Source organism: Ranitomeya variabilis, chromosome 4, assembly GCF_051348905.1.
Source record: "Ranitomeya variabilis isolate aRanVar5 chromosome 4, aRanVar5.hap1, whole genome shotgun sequence".
NCBI classification, from domain to species: domain Eukaryota; kingdom Metazoa; phylum Chordata; class Amphibia; order Anura; family Dendrobatidae; genus Ranitomeya; species Ranitomeya variabilis.
In genome coordinates this window covers 33,622,773-33,645,176 of record NC_135235.1, presented here as the reverse complement: position 1 = coordinate 33,645,176, position 22,404 = coordinate 33,622,773, and the positions used below count along the sequence as shown (strand labels likewise).

The 22,404-nt window shown below is 42.6% G+C and overlaps 1 protein-coding gene across 1 annotated transcript in view; it reads right to left on the bottom strand.

Moving 5' to 3' along the window:
• Positions 1-22,404, bottom strand: part of ZMAT4 (zinc finger matrin-type 4) — a 392,475-nt gene that overhangs the window by 240,028 nt on the left and 130,043 nt on the right. The window contains exon 5 of the mRNA XM_077258309.1: positions 2,859-3,018. Within this exon, the coding sequence (XP_077114424.1) occupies positions 2,859-3,018 (160 nt within the window). The remainder of the gene's footprint in view (positions 1-2,858; positions 3,019-22,404) is intronic.

Below are 22,404 nucleotides of genomic sequence, written 5' to 3'. Positions count from 1 at the left end.
AATCGGTCATATGAACGTACCCAAATCGTGCGATTTTTTTTTGTTGCGCTTTTCATTGCTTGAAGTTTTTAGAATGTTTTACAGTGAAATATGGGTTTAAAATCAAGTAAAAAATCAGGCGTGACCACAGATGGATGAAAAAAAAGTAAAATCTATGATTAGCATTAGTAATCAAAGCAGCATCGGCGCCTGCGATCCGCGCGGCCTCCTGAGAGCGCTCCTTAATGAGAGTAATAGGATTTTGGTGACTTTTTTATGCTGCGAGAAATATAAATGATCGATGGAGCAAAACGCTGCACTCAAGTTCTGTAGAATTACTATTGATAAGTAACTTGATTTAGCACCAGGTATCCACCGAAGTAAAGAGTCCAGGCCAAATGCCCTACTTGGCAAGCGGGCGCATCTTTCATCTCGGCAGCCGGGATAGCTTTCGGCATTCAAGAGTCATGTGCAATCTTGGCGTTCTTGCAATAGCAGTCCTATTAAATGTAAGGCCGGTAGACAAATCTGCACAGTTTTCCCTGCCAAACCTGAACAAGTAAAGTCGTACCCATCTGTACTATACTCCGGAGGTAAGACGTGGTCGGGATACGGAACAACTTAAAGTAATGTTACAAGGAATTAAATAATACCGTATGGAGGACAGTATGAAAAGGAATTGACAGCATAAATATATTTTTTTGGGCCATATAATCATTTTAATAATTTTTTTCCCAACTCTCCCAAAACTTCCATGAGGATCCCCGAAAAAAGGAGAAACTCAGAGTCCAGGAAGAGTTGGCAATGACCTTAAAAGCTGCTGAATTCTCCTGATTCCAGGTGGTTTTTTTTTTCTTTGATTGCACATTTAGATGATGCTTAATTGGGGTGTGGATGGGGCATGACCTATAAATGGGGGAAGTACGGGTAAAAATGTTCAATTCTGCTTTTCCACTGCAACGTAATTGTTTTTCACTTTAAAGAGGTATTCACATCTCACATAGCGATGGCATATGGAAGACATACTATCACTAGAAATGAGTGAATCGTTTTGAAGCAAAAGGAATTCACCTCAAGCTTCATAAACAAAAATCGGATTCTCCAGAATTAGATTTTTTTACAATTCAATGAATCCTTCAAAAAGGCTGGGAAGGGGTTAAAAAAGGTATACTTAGCCGGTCTTTACTTGACCATCTTTTGAGTCCTTCGGCACCCAGCAAATCTGGACTCTCTCGAAATGTCTAAGACTTTATGGACAAGTCAGAGCAGGAGATGCAGTGATGCCTGACGCCGGAAGATTGACCAAAGAAGATGGCCAGACCGGAGTGGGGCTGCACATCGAACAAAGGAGGGACGGGAAGGGGTTAAAAAAAGCTACTTAGCCGGTTTTTACTTGACTATCTTTGAAGTCCTACAGCACGGAGCAAATCTGGAGTCTCTCGACCTGTCTAAGACTTTGTGGCCAAGTCACTGCCAGAGATGCAAAGATGCCTGACGCTGGAAGACAAGACCAAAGAAGACAACCAGACTGGAGTGGGGCTGCATAATGGGACAAGTGAGGGCCAGGAATGGGTTAAAAAACTTATACTCAGCCGGTCTTTACTTGAAGATCTTTGGAGTCCTACGGCACCCAGCAAATCTGGAGTCTCTCAACCTGTCTAAGACTTTGTGGCCAAGTCAGTGCAGGAGATTCAATGATGCCTGATGCTGGAAGACAAGACCAAAGAAGACGACCAGACTGGAGTGGGGCTGCACAACGGGACAAGTGAGGGTCAGGAAGGGGTTAAAAAAGGGTATACTCAGCCAGTCTTTACTTGATGATCTTTGGAGTCCTATGGCACCCAGCAAATCTGGAGTCTCTCGACCTGTCTAAAACTTTGTGGACAAGTCAGTGCCGGAGATGCCTAACACCGGAAGACAAGACCAAAGAAGATGACCAGACTGGAGTGGGGCTGCATAATGGGTCAAATGAGGGCTGGGAAGGGGTTAAAAAAAGGTATAGTCAGCCGGTCTTTACTTGACGATCTTTGGAGTCCTACGGCACCCAGCAAATCTGGAGTCTCTGGAGCTGTCTAAGACGACTTTGTGGCCAAATCACTGCAGGAGATTCAAAGAAGCCTGACGCCTGAAGACAAGACCAAAGAAGACGACAAGACCGAAGTGGGGCTGCACAGCGGGATAGGTGAGGGCAGGGTATACATTTTTTTAATTTTTTTTACATATGTTTATTATGCTCTGGGACTCTCAAAGTAATAATGTAAGTTTGATTTGAAGTGAGTCAAATTTTCTGGACAAATTTATGCAAAAAGCAGAATTCGAATTCCAGCAGGTTCACTCATTTCTCACTAAGAGCAGATGCAGACGACTCTGTATTCTGTACCTGAGAAAAAAAACGGTCCGATTATGCTGATCCGACTTTGATCACAGTGGGATCCGTTTTTCTCAGAAGTGGGGAATTAAAAACTTTTTTTTCCATTCAGTCTGTCAGAAAATCAAACCGTACTGTAATGTCATCCAAGTGCGGTTTGATGTTTTCCACGAACGCACAGACGTGAATGAGCAAGTGTTATCCAATTATCGGAGGCAAACTGAGCATGCTGCATTTTTTTTTCCTCGCACCACTCAGCGCAAGAAAAAAATCGGACATGTGCACTCCCCCATAAAATAACATTGGCATGAGTGCGATCTGATGTTTTCACGGATCGTGCTCGGACTGAAGCTACGTTTCTCTGCACAAGCCCTATCACTTATTGACCAGGTGGTCCAACCAATCTCCGGAATAAAAGTGCATTGGTTCAGCGCTGTGGCTCTTGCCCAGTCTGCCCCAATGTGCATTATATACAGTATATATTGCATTATAACCATTTACTCTCTCTTACCTGTTCGGGCAGGAATATCTGCTGATTCTCCGAGCACAAGCTTCACCCTTTTAGCGTGAGTCTTCCCCTGATAGTGGGATTCGGCCACAATTGCGGAGGTGAAGAACATGTTGCAGAGGGTGCAGCACTTATTTTTGTCCACTTCTGTCTCATCGCTTTCCTGTTCAATCAATAGAAATAAAATATCTGTCATTATTTTATATAACAATGGAGACAAGCAAAGGAAACGGTCAGTGTCACCTCCACCTCCACCTCCATGAGAATTCAGACGACACCATAACTGCAGCGGGGAAAACTTTTAGACTTTTAGGTAGGGAGGATGCTGCCATCAATATCGGCACTGATTTGTTTGGCATCCGGTTGGATTTTCTCATTTGCTAAAGACAAGAGTTCAATAAGAAGGGAAGTAGCCATTGTTTGGCTAGATGAGATCTTCAGAAATTTACTTGCAGGGACCGGACTGTGACATTAAGAATAGAACTAAAATCTTCAAAATACTTTCTGTGTTTAAGTAACAAACTTTGCAGAAATCGACAGTACAAGAGAAATATACGAACGTTTGTAAATTATCAGAGAAATATGCTTCTTTCTCCACTTATGAGACTCTTCTTCTCCCCGTTCCACCTGATCTCATCATTCACTGTGAAATACTGCTAAAATCTGTACCTGATTTAGACTATTTTGTGACGACAGCTTCCCTTACAGACCTGTCTACCTGTGACCGGCCATGGTATGATTAGTATCCCCGGCCAAGGCCGGTCTCTTGCAACCTGTTTCGCAGTCTGAGTTCGGACTGCAATGCACGGACTGGCCAGGGGTCTTCTGACCCAAACTCGAGCAATCTCATAAATGGCTATGACTCATTACTCAAGGACCTGCTGGGAATTGTAGTTCTCTCAATGTAGATTGCATTCCACAAAGTGACTATAACGTTGCACATGCAGCTGCAGGGATGCAAACGCAAGACGTTTGGAAAACTGCACTGATGAGCTCTTCCACTGCAAAATGCCAAAATAACAAACCACAATGGATCTGAAAACTGCATGAAAAAGCAGCAGCCATTCCATTCAAATATATGGAGAATGCGTGGGCAGAAAATTCGTGAACGAGGGACAGGTCATGTTTACCTGTATCTGTCTCTTTAAGAGCCAACACAGCAATGTAGAGGGAGAGACTGGCGGTAATACAAGGAGAGGGATGTCAGGGGCACAGGTGAGCACAGCATAGCCCAGCTGATTACTGCCCTGCGACCCTGAGATTTACTACTGTGCTGTCTGCAGACATGAAAGTAGCAATCCGCTGCCAGGATACAAGTCACAAAAAGATTCATTTTCCAGGATAGATAGAGTCTCATACTGCATTCAGGTCACTGCTGAAAAAGGAAGGAAGTAAAGAGAAACAAACAAGAAAGGAAAGAGAAAAAAGATAGAAAGAAAAGAGAATGAAAAAAGACAAAAACTGGAAAAAAACAAAAAAGTGAAAAAGAATTAAAGATAGAAAGAAAATTAAAAAAGAAAAAGATAGAAACAAACAAAAGCGAAAGGAGGAGAAAAGAAAGAAAAAAAGAAGGGGAAAGAAAAGGCAGATGGAGAAAGAAAGAAAGAAAGAAAGAAAGAAAGAAAGAAAGAAAGAAAGAAAGAAAGAAAGAAAGAAAAAGGGAAATATGGGGAAAGAAAGAAAGTTAAAGAAGGGGAAAGAGAAAGATGAGGAAATAGGTAAGAAAGAAGGAAGAAAAAAGAGAGAGAATAAAAAAAGAAAAACAAATTTAAGGGAGAGATAAAAGAAATATAGACAGAAAGAAAAAGAGAGAATGAAAAAAGAAAAAAAACTAGAAAAAAAAAGTGAAAAAGAAATAAAGATAAAAAGAAAGAAAATTAAAAAGAAAAAATAGAAACAAATAAAAGCGAAAGATGGAGAAAAGAAAGAAGAGAAATAAAGGAAAAGAGAAAGATGGGGAAGAAAGAAAGAAAGAAAGAAAGAAAGAAAGAAAGAAAGAAAGAAAGAAAGAAAGAAAGAAAGAAAGAAAGAAAGGGAAAGAAGAGAAAAATGGGGAAAGAAAGAAAAAAGAAGAGAAACAAAGAAAGAAAAAGGGTAAAGAAGAGAAAGATGAAGAAAGAAGGAGATAAAGAAAGAAGAAAAAAAGAGAATGAAACATTTTTTTTAACAAAAAGCGAAAGAAAGAACAATATGAAGTAGCTCCAGGCATCAATGTTCTAAGGTGCAGGGCCTTCAAGGCATGTGCCAAACCTCTTCAATAAGTCAAAAAAATGTCAGCAGCCCTCCAGCAGTATAGTGCAGATACCAGACTTTTGACACATATAGACAGACAGATAGATAACTGGGATGATAAAACTTTCCACTTTCCATCTGTTGCTCGCAAATAGTAAAACTGTGATTACCACCACCGGTAAAGAAAATATTCATCATGACAAAATGTTGGTGTAAAAATTTCTCCATAACTTACCTGGGAAAGGCATAAAGCAGATATGTGGAGCTATAAACCTGCCAGCGCCATTGATCCCAATCATCTAATGAATAATTCACAATTAGTGGGGGAATCATTACCGTGTGATAAACTGGTCAGTGATAATAAGGGGAGATGCCCGGGAGCAGCGCCCAACGGCCGGGAAAGTTACCTCCTGTATGTGCCTTCACATCGGTACAGCAGCTTCACATCTGGAGAAAGACTCCTCACTACGAGAACATATCACAGGTAAGAGGTGAACAGCACCATTCCGGATGTGTCCACTCTTCTTAACATTCCATGGATTTCATTAAGGACGCCAATTTCTCATGATACAAATTCAATACACTATAGCACCTTCAGAGGCTGTAACGCACATACGGTAACTGGATGGTCACAAACATCCAATGAGCGGCCGATTTGGAAATCTCTTATAGCCATATTGTATTCATAGTAGAACATAGATCACAGACTTGTTCCATTTCATTCGAAAAAAAATTACACATTTAGAAATTGATGGCAGCAACACATCTCCAAAAAATTGGTACAAAAAGGCTGGAAAAGGAAGTGGTACTAATAAAAAACAGCTGGAGGGTCCATTTTCAACTAAGGCTTCTTTCACACTTCCGTCGGTAAGGGGCCGTCATTAAGCTTCGGCACGACGTACCGACAGACGTTGTGAAAATTCGGCACAACGTGGGCAGCGGATGCAGTTTTTCAACGCATCTGCTGCCCATTCTAAAGTCCCGGGGAGGAGGGGGCGGAGTTCCGGCTGCGCATGCGCGGTAGGAAATGCAGGCCAAACGACGCAAGTGTGACAGTAGCCTAAAGGTACCTTCACATTAAGCGACGCTGCAGCGATAGCGACAACGATGCCGATCGCTGCAGCGTCCCTGTTTGGTCGCTGGAGAGCTGTCACACAGACCGCTCTCCAGCGACCAACGATGCCAAGGTCCCCGGGTAACCAGGGTAAACATCGGGTTGCTAAGCGCAGGGCCGCGCTTAGTAATCCGATGTTTACCCTGGTTACCATCCTAAAAGTAAAAAAAACAAACACTACATACTCACCTGCGCGTCCCCCGGCGTCCGCTTCCCTGCACTGTGTGAGCGCCGGCCCTCACAGCAGAGCGGTGACGTCACCGCTGTGCTGTACTTTCATTTTAGGGCCGGCGCTCAGTCAGTGCAGGAAGCGGACGGCAGGGGACGCGCAGGTGAGTATGTACTGTTTGTTTTTTTTACTTTTATGCTGGTAACCAGGGCAAACATCAGGTTACTAAGCGCGGCCCTGCACTTAGTAACCCGATATTTACCCTGGTTACCAGCGTAAAACATCGCTGGTATCGTTGCTTTTGGTGTCAAACCTGACGATAAACGCCGATCTGACGACCAAATAAAGTTCTGAACTTTATTCAACGACCAGCGATATCACAGCAGGATCCTGATCGCTGCTGCGTGTCAAACTAAACGATATCGCTAGCCAGGACGCTGCAACGTCACGGATCGCTAGCGATATCGTTTAGTGTGAAGGTACCTTTAGTCACATGACTGTGTATAAAAGAAAGTATGTTAGGCTACGTTCACATTTGAGTTGTGCGCCGCAGCGTCGGCGACACAACGCACAACGCAAATGTAAACGCATGCACAACGCAGCGTTTTGTGACGCATGCGTCCATTTTTGCATGGTTTTGGGCGCAGAAAAAACTGCAACTTGCTGCGTCCTCTGCACCCTGACGCATGCACCACAAGAAGATAAGGTAGCACACTGTAGCGCTGAAACATGCAAGCATGAAACATGAAAATTTAACTGCATTACTGCACTAGAAATATGAAAAATGAGAGCGTTTAGCGCATAAAAAAGGCCAATTTTATGTGTACCTGGTAGCCACTTTACGGCATCTCTCTTATACCAGGTCCTACGATTTCCTTCCTCACTGAGAACAAACGTCTCCATCTGAATGGGTGCCTATGAAAACCTCTTGTGAGACTACCATTCTCTCTCTCTGTGGAGGGGTAATGGACCTGCTGTAATTAAAACACCAGTGACTAGGAGGCGGAGTGCTCGGTCAGAAAGCTAAATAATACATTTGAAAAACCCATTCAGATGGAGACGTTTGTTCTCAGTGAGGAAGGAAATCGTAGGACCTGGTATAAGAGAGATGCCGTAAAGTGGCTACCAGGTACACATAAAATTGGCCTTTTTTATGCGCTAAACGCTCTCATTTTTCATATTTCTAGTGCAGTAATGCAGTTAAATTTTCATGTTTCATGCTTGCATGTTTCAGCGCTACAGTGTGCTACCTTATTTGCTTGAATGTATAGGAGTTGGCGACTCTAGGTTTAGCACCTGTTCACACTTAGTCTATGTATGGATGTGACGGTCAGTTTTTTCAAATAAATTTTTTCAAATGCATGCACCACAAGGACGCATGCGTCACAAAACGCAAGTGCAACGCATGTCCATGCACCCCCATGTTAAATATAGGGGCGCATGACGCATGCGGCGACGCTGCAGTGCCCGACGCTGCGGCGCCGAACGCTAATGTGAACGTAGCCTTAGAGGCAGAGTCTCTCAGAAGCAAAGATGGTCAGAGATTCACCAATCTGGGAACTGCGTCTAAAAATTGTGCAACAATTTCAGAAAAATATTCCTCAATATAAAATGGCAAAGACTTTAAATATCCCGCTGGAGAAATCCATATTTATAAGGGACAAGGCTGATGATCAATTCTGTGAGCTATGGGCCGTCAGGCGGCACTGCATTAAGAAAAGGCCTTATTCAGTCAAGCAAATCACTGTTTGGGCTAAGGAATACTTCCAGAAATCCTTGTTTGTGAGCACAGATCGGCACGCAAACCACCAATGCAGCTTAAAGAAGTTCTCCTCCCATAAAAGTTTTTATCTTCTTAATATATTGCAGTCATCATATTGCTACCCAGCTAATTCTTCTCTTTTCCATTAGGTCTATGACATCACGTGATAAAAAAAACTGACTAGATAAATACTTCTAAGCTCTATGTAGAAACAGGAGGTCAATTTTCCCTGTATGAGTCATGAGTCGCTGCAAAAGTCCCTGGCAGGGGAGGAAAGAGGTCAGGACAAGAGATTCTCTGTTTCTACATAGAGCTCAGAAAAGAGAAGAATTAGCTGGGTAAGTAAAAATGAGCAACAATAAGTACACAGTGCTGTATAATATGATGACTGCAATATATTAAGAGAATAAAAACTTTGATGGGAGATTCTTTAAAGCACTAACACATAGCTCCCAACCGTCCTGGACTCAACGGGACCGTCCCATCACGTCAAAGCTTTCCCCGCCTTCTGACATTGAAAGGCAGGAAGGAAATCTCCAGTGTGGAAAAAGGTAAAACTTGACTTTTATTTGAAATAATCATAAAAAATATATGTACACTGGCATAGCCGAGAAAAGACCTTCTAACATTCACCTCTCTCCGAGGTATTCATCACTCTGTGGCTCCTCCTTCTAGGGGGCGGGGCCCGCATCTCTTTGCTCAGTGCATAAATTAAATGTTATTATTTACTTCTTTTCCTTCCTGTGATCCGGTCTCCCCAGACCCCAAGCTCACCTCTCAATGTTCTCAGGCTGTAACTTATCTAGGAGCTACAGCCCAAAATGATTGTGACCCACATAATTTCCCCTCTTTCTGTTCTTCAAAAGTTGGGAGGTATGCCATCATGCAGGGCCGGCTCCAGGTTTTCGTTGGCCCTGGGCAAAAGAGTCTCAGTGGGCCCCTTTAACACATACCACAATTCATGATGCACAGATACAGCAGAGAAATATAAATATAGTACAATGCCAAAGATTTCACTTACTTATTACATTACATCAGTGATATCTATTGTAAATTCTACAATAGCTCGGAAAACGGTGAACCCTCGCAGTGCACAGTGCGTGCGCTGAGGCGATTTAAAGGTCTGCAGTCACACAGAGTGACTGCAGATTTTTCATGTTAGACCGGACAGTATAGTCCTCCTTACAGTATTATTGGCACCACATAGTCCTCCAAACTGTATTATGGGCACCACATAGTCCTCCATACGGTATAATGAGCCTCATATATTGCTTCATACAGTATAATGGGCCAAATATAGTGCTCCATACAGAATAATGGGCTCCACATTGTCCACCATACATTATTATGTACACCACATAGCCCTCCATACAGTATAATGAGCCTCATATATTGCTTCATACAGTATAATGGGCCAAATATAGTGCTCCATACAGAATAATGGGCCCCACATAGTCCACCCTACATTATTATGGGCACCACATAGCCCTCCATACAGTATAATGAGCCTCATATATTGCTTCATACAGAATAATGGGCCCCATATATTGCTCCATACAGAATAATGGGCCCCACATAGTCCACCATACAGTATTATGGGCACCACATAGCCCTCCATACAGTATAATGAGCCTCATATATTGCTTCATACAGAATGGGCCCCATATATTGCTTTATACAGAATAATGGGCCTCATATAGTGCTCCATACAGAATAATGGTCCCCACATAGCCCACCATACAGTATTATGGACACCACATACTACTCCATACAGAATTATGGGCAACACATGGTCCTCCACACAGAATTATGGGCACCACATAGTCCACCATACAGTATTATGGGCATCACATAGTCCTCCATACAGTATTATGGGCACCACATAGCCCTCCATACAGTATAATGAGCCTCATATATTGCTTCATACAGAATAATGGGCCCCATATATTGCTTCATACAGAATAATGGGCCTCATATAGTGCTCCATACAGAATAATGGGCCCCACATAGTCCTTCATACAGTATTATGGACACCACATAGTACTCCATGCAGAATTATGAGCAACATATGGTCCTCCATACAGAATTTTTGGGGACCACATAGTCCACCATACAGTAATATGGGCACCTCATAGTCCTCCGTGCAGTATTATGGGCACCACATAGTCCTCCATACAGTATTATGGGCACCACATAGTCCTCCGTGCAGTATTATGGGCACCACATAGTCCTCCATACAGTATTATGGGCACCACATAGTCCTCTGTGCTGTATTATGGGCACCACATAGTCCTCCATTCAGTATTATGGGCACCACATAGTCCTCCGTGCAGTATTATGGGCACCACATAGTCCTCCATTCAGTATTATGGGCACCACATAGTCCTCCGTGCAGTATTATGGGCACCACATAGTCCTCCATACAGTATTATGGGCACCACATAGCAACCCATACAGTATTATGGGCACCACGTAGCCCTCCATACAGTATAATCAGACCCATGTATTGCTTCATACAGAATAATGGGCCCCATATCGTGCTCCATACAGAAAAATGGTCCCCGCATAGTCCTCCATACCCTATTATGGGCACTGCATAGTTCTCTGTACAGTATAATGAGCCCCATATATTACTTCATAAAGAATAATGGACCTCATCTAATGCTCCATACAGAATAATGGGCCTCATATAGTTCTCAATACAGAATAATGGACCCCATAGAATTCTCCATACAGAATAATGGACCTCATATAATGCTCCATACAGAATGGGCCCCATATAATACTCCATACAGAATGGGCCTTATATATTGCTCCATACAGTATGGGCCTTGTATATTGTTTCATACAAAAAAATCAAATACTCACCTCTCTGGCCGCAGGCCTCCGGGCTCCTCAGTGTCGCTGTTTTCTGGCTCTCTGCACTGTGACTGCTCAGAGCAGAGGGTGCACAGTAGTGACATCATCGCGCCCTTTGCTCTGAGACGTCACAGAGTCAGAAAACATGGAAGACGCTGCAAAGGGACAGGGAGAGGAAAGTATTGCAAGTGACAGGGCCCTAAGCAAGCAAGAGTGAGGCCAACTTGGTGGTGCTGGCATCGGGCTCTCCCGGCTCACGTGCTCCATAGCGTGTCAGTGTCCTCGATGGCGAGTGGGCCCCTCCGCTTGCTCAGGGCCCCGGCACTTGCCCAGGTGCACCGGGTGGTGACACCGAGCCTCAGGAGAAACCTTACATAAACACAATCCAGAAATGCTGCCGTCTTCTCTGAGCCAAAGCTCATTTTAAACGGATGAAGGCAAAACTGAAAACTGTTTTGTGGTCAGATTAACCAAAACGTGAAATTCTTTATTGCAGCCATAACTGTCTCCTGCCGTCTCAAGAGGAGAGGACTGCCCCTTCCACCGTTATTGCCTATCTCAGGGAGAACAATGCCATCAACAGTCCAAAAATCAGATATGTATGATTGACATCTCTCCCGACCATCTGTTGGCCGGTGCCCCATACGCATTGGATCATTGGCCAAACTCGATATCGGCAGGTTCAGCCGACATAAGTCTAATATGTAGAGGGGGCCTTAAGTCCAACATCTGGTTACAGAGGCAAATGGCACAGGAGGGTGACAAGGTAGGTATGTGACAACTATACAAATCTGGAACTGCTATGATCTTATTGACCCACAGTTAATGTGTCATTTATTCTATATCGTGGACACTATAAAATCGAAATCTTCAAAAAAAACTATTGCAATTTTTTTCCGCATCCCCTTTAAAAAGGAGCAGTTTTTCCAAAAATTATATATCCCAATATATGCTATTAAAAATTCAACTAATCCAGCAAAAGTACAATCTGTCATACGGTTGCACTTGACGGGTAAAAATGGCTCTAAAAGCAACATTTTTGAGGTTTCAAGGCTAAAATAGTTGCATCCTTCAAATCCTGAACACTCAAAAAAAATACACACAGGGTCTATTCTGACCGTGACACAGTCTTTACAGGGAAGCATAAATACGTGTCTATAGAGAGAGAAATACTGATATTTGTAGCAAACAATGATCATCAGATAGAAGCCATGGACGGGCCGTTGTTAATCCTAGTCCGTGCATCTTTTAGATCATCTTTTTGGGATCTTCAGAAATATTTGGAGATTATTTTGTGTCTTCTTTTTCACCCCTCGATTTCTTGCACATCTTCTAAAAAAGACTCTGCATCAAAAGCAATCAGCCATCTTACTGGCCAAAGAGAGTCCAACATTTCCAGCCCGCTGCTCAAACCACCACCACAGGCCTTTCATTTTTTCGCTTTTCTGTCTTCTATTCCTCCGGCAAAAAAATCCCGAATCTCGGCAAACTCTAATGTATCAAGATTTAATTTATTCCACATTTCAATCATTTATTACGTAGATGGAAAAAGCAATTTGCATCAGTACTCAGCCGCCGCGCATCACATTAAAATACGTCTTTGATGACTGTTCTGCTTAATTACCACTCCAGTCCGTGCATAATTCACAACAAGGCTATGAAACTGCAAACATAAATGAATGGATGGGCACAGTGAATGCACCGACTACTGTATATCCATCTCAGCCTGTACCGTCTCCGTTATTCACATGTCACACGCATTAATCAAGGCCCCGTTGCTCTTTCATGTTTGCGCCGGTCAGATTTATATGGGAAGTGCATCTACAAATTACACAACGGACTGTCCTTGTATATGTCACCAGGACAGAACCAGCAGTAATTACTAAGAAGCTACGGTCTCGCTTGTAACTGCTTATTAAATGTCACAGTCTCTAAAGGAATTGTGTCAATAAAACCTAACACGGGATGATAATGCCACACGTAACGCCAGCAGAATGTTTTAGGAAAAATTTCAAACGTTTCAAACATTCTACTAAAACATCCTTCATTCCTGTACATGAAGGTGTATGAATGCAACAAAAAAGGATAAGTAAAGAAAAAAAAGCAAAAAATGCACAACTTTCCAAGTTTTATATCCAATGGTTCTGGAACCTAAAAATTTGTGGAGCAACACATGAAATGGCGTGAATTTTTACCCATAAACATGGCTTTTTCACAATCCCGACACATCCTACAATGCAATTTAATTGGACTTTATGGTTCAATTTAATGATGGAGAATCCTGGTGTAAATGCATTTGAGACCTGGTTTCCAGGAAGTTTTAGGACACTTGGAAGTGCCAGCTATTTTGGAGTGCAGAAGGTCTCGACTTTTTCCTGGAGATTTGGAAGAGTTGGCAAGTAAGCAAACTACAGATGGGGTCAAACGCAGTGGCATGTATAAAATGGAGGGGGTCAAATAAAAGGGGATCCTGGTGTAAATGCATTTGACACCTGGTTTCCAGGAAACGTTAGTAATCTTGGCAGTGCCTAGGAGATTTGCCAGCTATTTTGGAGTGCAGAAAGTCTCCATTTTTTCCAGGAGATTACCAATCAGAATAAAGTGGAATGAGTACAAAGAGGTTCAGAGAAGGAGAGTCTTGGGAATCCTTGGATCCATCAGAGGTAATGATTCTGAAGATCCACCCTCCATCCATACAGAATATTCGCACATCCACTTTTACTTGCATCCCGAGAAATATATCCTTCTGGTAAGTGACTGGCTCTAAAGTCACCTCCAAATGTGGATATAGCATCTACCAATTTGACCTTAGTAAGTTCTTCCGTTATGGTTAGAAAGACTATCTAGGGGCAGAGAGGCCTACCAGTGTGACAACTAATCCTTTGATGACCCAGTACAACACTGAACAGACTTGCTGTCCAGGACAGTGATACTATCACGGGCATACCGCAACAGAGAGGGGTCAGAAGATTGTAGCGTCTGGTCACACAATATCCTGCACTGATTAGAACTGCTTCACCATCCTATTAAACAATGCAGGTTTTCCTTTGCTCTCTCATTGCAGGGGTTAATCAGTTCAGTTGATCTCCTGGAGGTCTCCAATCTGAATTGTCTCAGATGTTAAGTGTTGGCCACTCCTCTCTGGTATATATGCTGCCACTGGCACTTGGGAATTGCCAGTGATAGTTCATTCTTCCTGGTTTGGTATTGGAGGAGTAGTTTGTGTTTGGGTGTTTGGAGTGGATTTGGTTTGAGTGCTTATCCTTATCCTCACCTATTTGGTTTCTCCCACCTATCCCTCCCGTGTTCCACTCTGTTGTTTTGAGAGTACATTTGTATGATTGTTGTTTTCTTTTATCCCTATCTGTCTTTCCTTGTCTGCCTGGTTATTATAATCTTATACACTTCGGACTCACACCTCCCTGGGTGAGGGAGGGAACAAATAAGGGCTAAGATAGGAGAATAGCAAGGTACGAGACCTCAGCATCTCCACCTTCCAGGTTAATCCAGGGGACAGAGATAGACTAGGGAGCCCCCTAGTTTGAGGGATCAGACCCTAGTCACAGCATGACAGATACTTTTTGGATCCAGTGATCAGGCACCAAGACTTTACACAACATATTGACCAATATTTACCTTAATTAACCATGACAATAAGTTGATGTTTAGCGGAACCTTCAGCTCATTCCTCGCAGATGAACTTATGTCATGCAGTATGCATTAAGGCGGGGGGAAGTTTTGATGTAGCATTTTACCTGATGAATATTTGACCTAACTTATGTGACTTTACTTTTCTTCTGAAATGTGTTTCAAGAATTAAAATAAATCAATAAAGTCTATGATTCTGAGCTTTACGGGAAATGTTCCCACTTTGATACATGCACACGAACATTGTTGGGCTTCGCTTTGATACACAATTTCCCAGAAGGCTTTTACTTGAAGTGGTTACTTTGAATATTGGAATATATTAAATGCAGGACGCTTGATATTTCCGCGATGCAGAAACGCTAATTACAGAGATCAAAATGGAATTTGTCTGTTCAAATGTAAACGGCACAGGCACGATCGGCGTCTCCTCCTTGAAACATAAATTATATATTCAGATGTCTATAGTAAAATATTGCTACTCTTCCTGGCCCACTATTGATTAAACTAATAATCCAAACATGTAGAGAAGCTGGGCTGACAAAGGGTTAAGTACTTTGCCTCCCAATTGGGACCGTTACTATCTCCAGTCCCACCAGGTCCTCTTTCACAGTCTTTCCACGTGGCGTTTCCTGGGTTAGCAACTGACTGGAGATGTCTAAAGGGGGCTGGCTGAATGCTAAGCCAGACCCCTTCTTTGTCTATAAATTGGCAGAGGAAGAGCTGGAACTTTTTTGAAAATTTTATAAGTTAACTACATCAAGACAGGACTGAGTTCCATGTACCTGCTGCTGTCGGTCAGCTGGCTTGAACTTTTTCCATGTGACATAGAAGGTACCTGGCCTAGCCACTGAAATGAGAAATCAGTCCTAGACCCTTCACACTCAGCTCCAGTAAGGTGCTGACACTGGAAACAGTGTCTTTTGTCAGACAGGAACCGGAATAGAACCTGCTAAGACCAGAGATCACCTTTGGAATGTCAAGTATATATTTGGCGTAACTTACTAATTTAGAGGGAAGGAGTTAGCACAATTTTACAAATAAAACTAGTGGTATCATTATATAGTTCATAAAACTAGAATAAAAATGAGATCAGTCTTGGAGTAATCTCATGTACCAGTGCTGAGAAATCAAGCTTTGAAATCATATGCAAAATAGCCTGGAAGTGCATTGTGGGCGTGTCAATGTACTTTGACACAGCCTCAGTGCACTTTCTGGCTAATTTGCATGGGATTTCAATGCTTGATTTCTCAGCGATGGTACATCGGCTTACTACAAGACAGGTATCATTTTTATTGTTGTTCTATAACCTATACAGCCAGACCGCTAGTTTCAATAGTAAAATCGTCCTGATCTGTTCCTTCTATAGTACTGACTGAGACTAATTTGATGAAAACATAACAAAACCTAGTAGGAACCACCAAGAAAGGATAAGATTTCTTACAATAGATTTGCAGATTATGTCCTTCATCAGAATATTGACTTCACAGCAGGTACAACATGAGCCTCGATAGTAGACGGTGGAAGTCAAGTGTATGAAATCACATCAAGGTCTTGTGCAAACTGCAGCCAAGGTCACCGGTACGGAAGCAAGATCCGATAGGTTAAAGTTACTGAAGCTAAGCAGAATCGAGGTAAAGACCAGGGATGCAATAAGTCTTTACCATAGCAGAAGCTTGTGCATGCGGGAAACCAAGAGAATAAGGAACCTAGGAAGAAGTAAATTTATATTTCTCAGATTACATACTTTTTATACTATATGATCCAAAACCTACCATTCTAAAGTGTTATGTTAAATCAGATCTTTCGCTAAATTTCGCAATACAAACTGTTCTCGTAGACATGGTCAGACTGGTGTGCTTACTGTGAAAATCCAATTTACAAAGTCCATTTATTGCAGGATTTAGCAGATGGCCAGTACCCAAAAACCAAATAACAAAGGAAGTTATAACAACCGACTTAAGCCATACACATTAGATGGCTGCCGGCAGAACAATGCATCAACGGAGGATCGTTCTGCTGGCTGAAATCTCGTCCGTGTCTCCCATACAGAGGCCGAGCTCTCCAGTATTCTCTACGAGACCGGCATCTCTACTGGTGATGGTGACTTATTTCTGGGAGAACTAAGCAATTAGCAGTCCAAAATTAGACACAAACTATCAACATCTTCCATGACGATCAGTTGGCATGAGCTCCCATGCACGTTAGAATTTCAACCGGACCCATCGATATTGCTGACATCAATCTAAAGTTTACAGTGAAGGACCAGTCCAGCAACGTTATCAATGGTGGGGGCAACAGAACTGCATGGCAAAACTACCAACAGAAGCCCCAATGGAGGTCACAATGAGAAATGTCCTTAGATATGCTTCTCATGCACCACTGGTGGCTCCGTACCAACTCGGTTAGACCATCCACAAGGTCCAAAACAATAGAAAATCCAAGATTTCGAGGCACCAAAGAAAATGGGGATAAAACATAACCTTTATTCCATTATTCCATCCTGAAAAATCACATGGTGAAAGACAATTGAGGTAGACGAGTGAAGCAACGTTTTGGCCTACAAGGGCCTTTTTCAAGCCAGAAGTACAATAAAAATGACAGCCATCAATACACTTATCTCAAGCCGGAAACCCAGATGACACAGTCCAACACTGCAGCCCTGGATCTGGGACAATCGCTCTAAGAACCATCACACCTAAATCAGATGGGGGGGCAAATACTTTTAGAAAGAAAGTTGAAGATAACTAAGCAGTTGAACGAACCTTTGAAGAGTCATGTCACCAAACCAAGGAATCACGGCAATTATTACATTTCATCTAATCCTTGTTACAAATAAAGGAAGCAACCCCCCGAGCGGCACTTATTGATCTGACGGCTGCCATCTTTCCATATAACTGTTCCCCTTATCTTTCATAAAGGTCAAGGCACCCCACGCCTCCTCCGGTAAATATGGCATCATTCGCGACTCTTTGCTAATGAAGAAATCGGTTTCATTTTTGCCCTTCACCCACAGTCGTCTTTTCTCCAATATAACAGTAGGACGCCATTTTATGTAACAGGCACTAAAAATATTTAGACAGCAGCATTTGGTGCCCAGCAGGAAACCTGCAGACAGATAAACAGATAAAATATTCTGAGCGCTCAGCGTGCAAGGAAATGTGCGGTGCTTAAGTGTTGGGGGGAGATGTGCAATGTGAAACTGAGCCAGCATCACCATTACCATGGACGTGGACGAGAGGAGGAGGCGTGTAGTTTTATTGAGGTAAAGCTTTAAATAAAACGATGGCTAAAATGATATCAAAGATGGCACTAAGTAAATAAAAAACCGCCTTGGCTGTAGAGCTAGTCATATCCTTCCATTTAAAGATGGAATACCCAAGGTGAGACCCAGTTTGTTGGGTGATATCTATGGCACAATACAGAATTGTTGGCATTCTTCAAGACATTGGGGTAAAAAAAAAGACATAGGAAAAGAACAAAAAATAAAACAAACAAAAAAATAAATATTTTTTTTTTTACCAGAAACTCCATCACTGCCTTTGACCTCTTGCTACTTCTCTAACGTACCGGGGGTTATTGCAAAATCATCTGTAATAGGGCACCTGGTTTTGATGAATTCTTTATTCTCAAACCTCCCACTTTCGGTAGAACAAGGGGTGCTCTTTTGGGCTCGTTGATGAGTTGGTGTTTAACCCAAGCTCCACTGAAACCGAAGTTTATTTTTTTCTCCGTCATTCATTTGGTAGGAGAGGACAGAGATACGTAGGGATGGAAGGATGGAGAATAGATATAAATGAATGGAAGTGATTACGGATGAGTGGCTAAATCTGTCAGACCACACTGAAACCTTCTGGTATCGGTGATTCTGCAAGGTCTCTTGTGCAACATTTTTTCGAGCAGATGGTGACCAAAGGACAAGCCACAAAGGAGGCAAGAAATAGTCATGGAGGGCAGAGAACATACATTTTTGAGATATGGCCTTAAAGTGGGGCTGTCTACAGTGTGACGTTTCCACCAGTGCTCTTTGTGCCACTCGCCTCACACTATGAAACTCTCAGATGCCAACTTCCAAAAGCCGGCAAGTACGGTATGTACGTATGACTGGTGTCATCTTATGTGACATGGTACACAAAGGAAGTAGCGGGCACCACAGCTATAAATAAATGAGGGATCATCCATATGCATATAGAACAGTACATGCAAAGAAAACCAAGAAAAAAGGATATGCATAACACTGGGATCAACCATCAAAATAAACAACAACTTTATTAATACAAGGCATATCAAAACAAGACATACATTTAAAAACATTTAAAAAACCCAAAGAACAGCATATACCACAGGAATACCACACAGAGGCGGCCGTACACTTACACAGAGGCATATAGCCCAGAACCCAAAGGAAGACGCTCTTGTAGCGTCGATACGCGTGGGGCTTCATTCCCTCCCAGCACGAGCACCTTGCATTGCATTTTCTCATCCCTATCCGGCACTTTTTTTGAGCCTCAGGTCTCCTGGACTTGTCCTTATCTTTGGGTTCTGGGCTATATGCCTCTGTGTAAGTGTACAGCCGCCTCTGTGAGGTATTCCTTTATTTAGAATGAGGTTATCCTAGTCCCAGGCTTCTGGGCAGTGCTATACACATTTTGTAAGCACTGATAAGGTTGCACATAAACTGTAATTTAAGCCCATAGAGTATAGCTGGCAGTGGATGAGTTTGCATATCTGAAATTATATATATGTGCATTGTTTTGTATTTGATATTAGACTTTGTGTGGTGCTCATTGGCATTTATTTCCATCTGTCTGGGGGGGTAGCATGTGGCTTACTGGCCATATGCTGTTCTTTGGATTTTTTTAAATGTATGTCTTGTTTTGATATGCCTTGTATTAATAAAGTTGTTGTTTATTTTGATGGTTGATCCCAGTGTTATGCATATCCTTTTTTCTTGGTTTTCTTTGCATATCTTATGTGACATGGAGGTACCGATTGCATCAAGGTACAAGTGCAACCGCTACCACTGCACATCCTATAGCTTCTAATCAGCCTCCAGAGCCTGGCTGCTAAGGGGTCTTATATCTTGGGGGGGTCTAAACGGCATCACTTCTACAGGCTCAATGGCTCATAAATGTGTGAAAGATGAAGGTCCAATTTCTGGAACCTACATCTGTCTCATGAACGGGATCCTGTCTCGTATCCATTAACGGACTGGGTCGCGGTTAGCAGTGGGGTACCACAGGGGTCAGTATTGGGCCCTCTTCTTTTTAACATATTTATTAATGACCTTGTAGGGGGCATTCAGAGTAGAATTTCAATATTTGCAGATGACACTAAACTCTGCAGGGTAATCAATACAGGGGAGGACAATTTTATATTACAGGATGATTTATGTAAACTAGAAGCTTGGGCTGATAAATGGCAAATGAGCTTTAATGGGGATAAATGTGAGGTCATGCACTTGGGCAGAAGTAATAAGATGTATAACTATGTGCTTAATTCTAAAACTCTGGGTAAAACCGTCAATGAAAAAGACCTGGGTGTATGGGTGGATGACAAACTCATATTCAGTGGCCAGTGTCAGGCAGCTGCTACAAAGGCAAATAAAATAATGGGATGCATTAAAAGAGGCATAGATGCTCATGAGGAGAACATAATTTTACCTCTATACAAGTCACTAGTTCGGCCACACTTAGAATACTGTGCACAGTTCTGGTCTCCGGTGTATAAGAAAGACATAGCTGAACTAGAGCGGGTGCAGAGAAGAGCGACCAAGGTTATTAGAGGACTGGGGGGTCTGTGTTGTGAACTGTGTTTCTGGGCTCCCTCTGGTGGTCACTAACGGTATTGTGTTAGGCATGTCTTGTTGCAGGCCTGAGCTCCAGCTGTGTCGTTAAGCAGCGGGTGTTCCCTATTTAAGTCTCCTGCGGACTCAGTCTCTTGCCTGGCATCGTTGTATCCAGACCTATATGGTCTCCTCCGGATTCCTTTCAGTCTGTCTCATGCAAGAAAAGCTAAGTCCGTTTTGTATAATTTGGATCGTTTGCATTTTTTAGTGTCTTTGTCCAGCTTGCTTAATATTTGATTTTCTGGCTCGCTGGAAGCTCTAGGGGGCTGATATGCTCCCTCTGCACCGTCAGTCGGTGTGGGGGTTTTTGAATGTTCAGCATGGATGTTTTTGTAGGGTTTTCTGCTGACCGCATAGTCCACTATCTATTTTCTGTCTATCTAGACTAGTGGGCCTCACTTTGCTGAATCTAGTTCATCTCTACGTTTGTGTTTTCCTCTTGCCTCACCGTTATTATTTGTTGGGGGCTTTCTATATCTTTGGGGTTCAATTTCTCTGGAGGCAAGTGAGGTCTTATTTTCCCTCTAGGGGTAGTCAGTTCTCCGGCTGGCTCGAGACGTCTAGAACCAACGTAGGCACGTTCACCGGCTGCTTCTAGTTGTGTGTGTTAGGATCAGGTATGCGGTTAGCCCAGTTTCCACCTCCCTAGAGCAGTATTTATGTTTTTGCTATCTTGCCGGAATATCAGAGATCCTCTACCACTGGGATCATAACAGTATGCCAGGCCCAGCCCAAGAAAATGTATATTGCATCGCAGAAGCGGGATTAAAAATAAGTTCTGAGTTTTTTTTTTGTTTTTTTTTGTTGCTGCAGTTTGCCTAGCTTCTTCCATCCCCTTTTTCTCTGAGTGGCTGGAACTCTGCTGCAGATATGAATGTCCAGATTCTGACTTCTAGTGTGGATCAGCTTGCTGCTAGGGTGCAAAGCATTCAGGATTTTGTTATCCATAGCCCTATGTCTGAACCAAAAATACCTATTCCTGAGCCGTTTTTTGGAGATAGATCGAAGTTCCTGAATTTTAGTAATAATTGCAAATTGTTTCTGTCTCTGAAACCTCGTTCCTCTGGTGATTCCGCTCAGCAAGTTAAGATTGTTATTTCCTTCTTGCGCGGCGACCCTCAAGATTGGGCCTTCTCTCTGGCGCCAGGAGATCCTGCATTGGTGAATGTTGATGCGTTTTTCCTGGCACTTGGTTTGCTTTATGAGGAGCCTAATCTTGAAAATCAGGCTGAAAAGATGTTGCTGGCTATCTCTCAGGGTCAGGACGAAGCTGAGGTATATTGTCAAAAATTTCGGAAATGGTCCGTGCTTACTCAATGGAATGAGTGTGCACTGGCCGCAAATTTCAGAAATGGTCTTTCTGAAGCCATTAAAGATGTGATGGTGGGGTTTCCTATCCCTACAGGTCTGAATGATTCAATGGCTCTGGCCATTCAAATTGATCGACGTTTGCGGGAGCGCAAATCTGTTAATCCTTCGGCGGTGCTGTCTGAACGGTCACCTGATTCTATGCAATGTGACAGAATTCTGACCAGAGTCGAGCGACAAAATCATAGACGTCAAAATGGGTTGTGTTTCTACTGTGGTGATTCAACACATGTTATCTCAGCATGCTCTAAACGCTTAAAAAAAATTGTTAATCCTGTCGCCATTGGTACTTTTCAGCCTAAGTTTATTTTATCTGTGACTTTAATTTGTTCATTATCTTCTTACTCAGTTATGGCTTTTGTGGATTCTGGTGCTGCTTTAAGTCTGATGGATTTGTCGTTTGCCAAGCGCTGCGGTTTTGTCCTGAAGCCTTTGGAAAATCCTATTCCTCTTAGAGGAATTGATTCTTTGCCATTGGCAGAGAATAAACCTCAGTATTGGACGCAAGTGACCATGTGCATGACTCCTGTACATCAGGAGGTGATTCGTTTT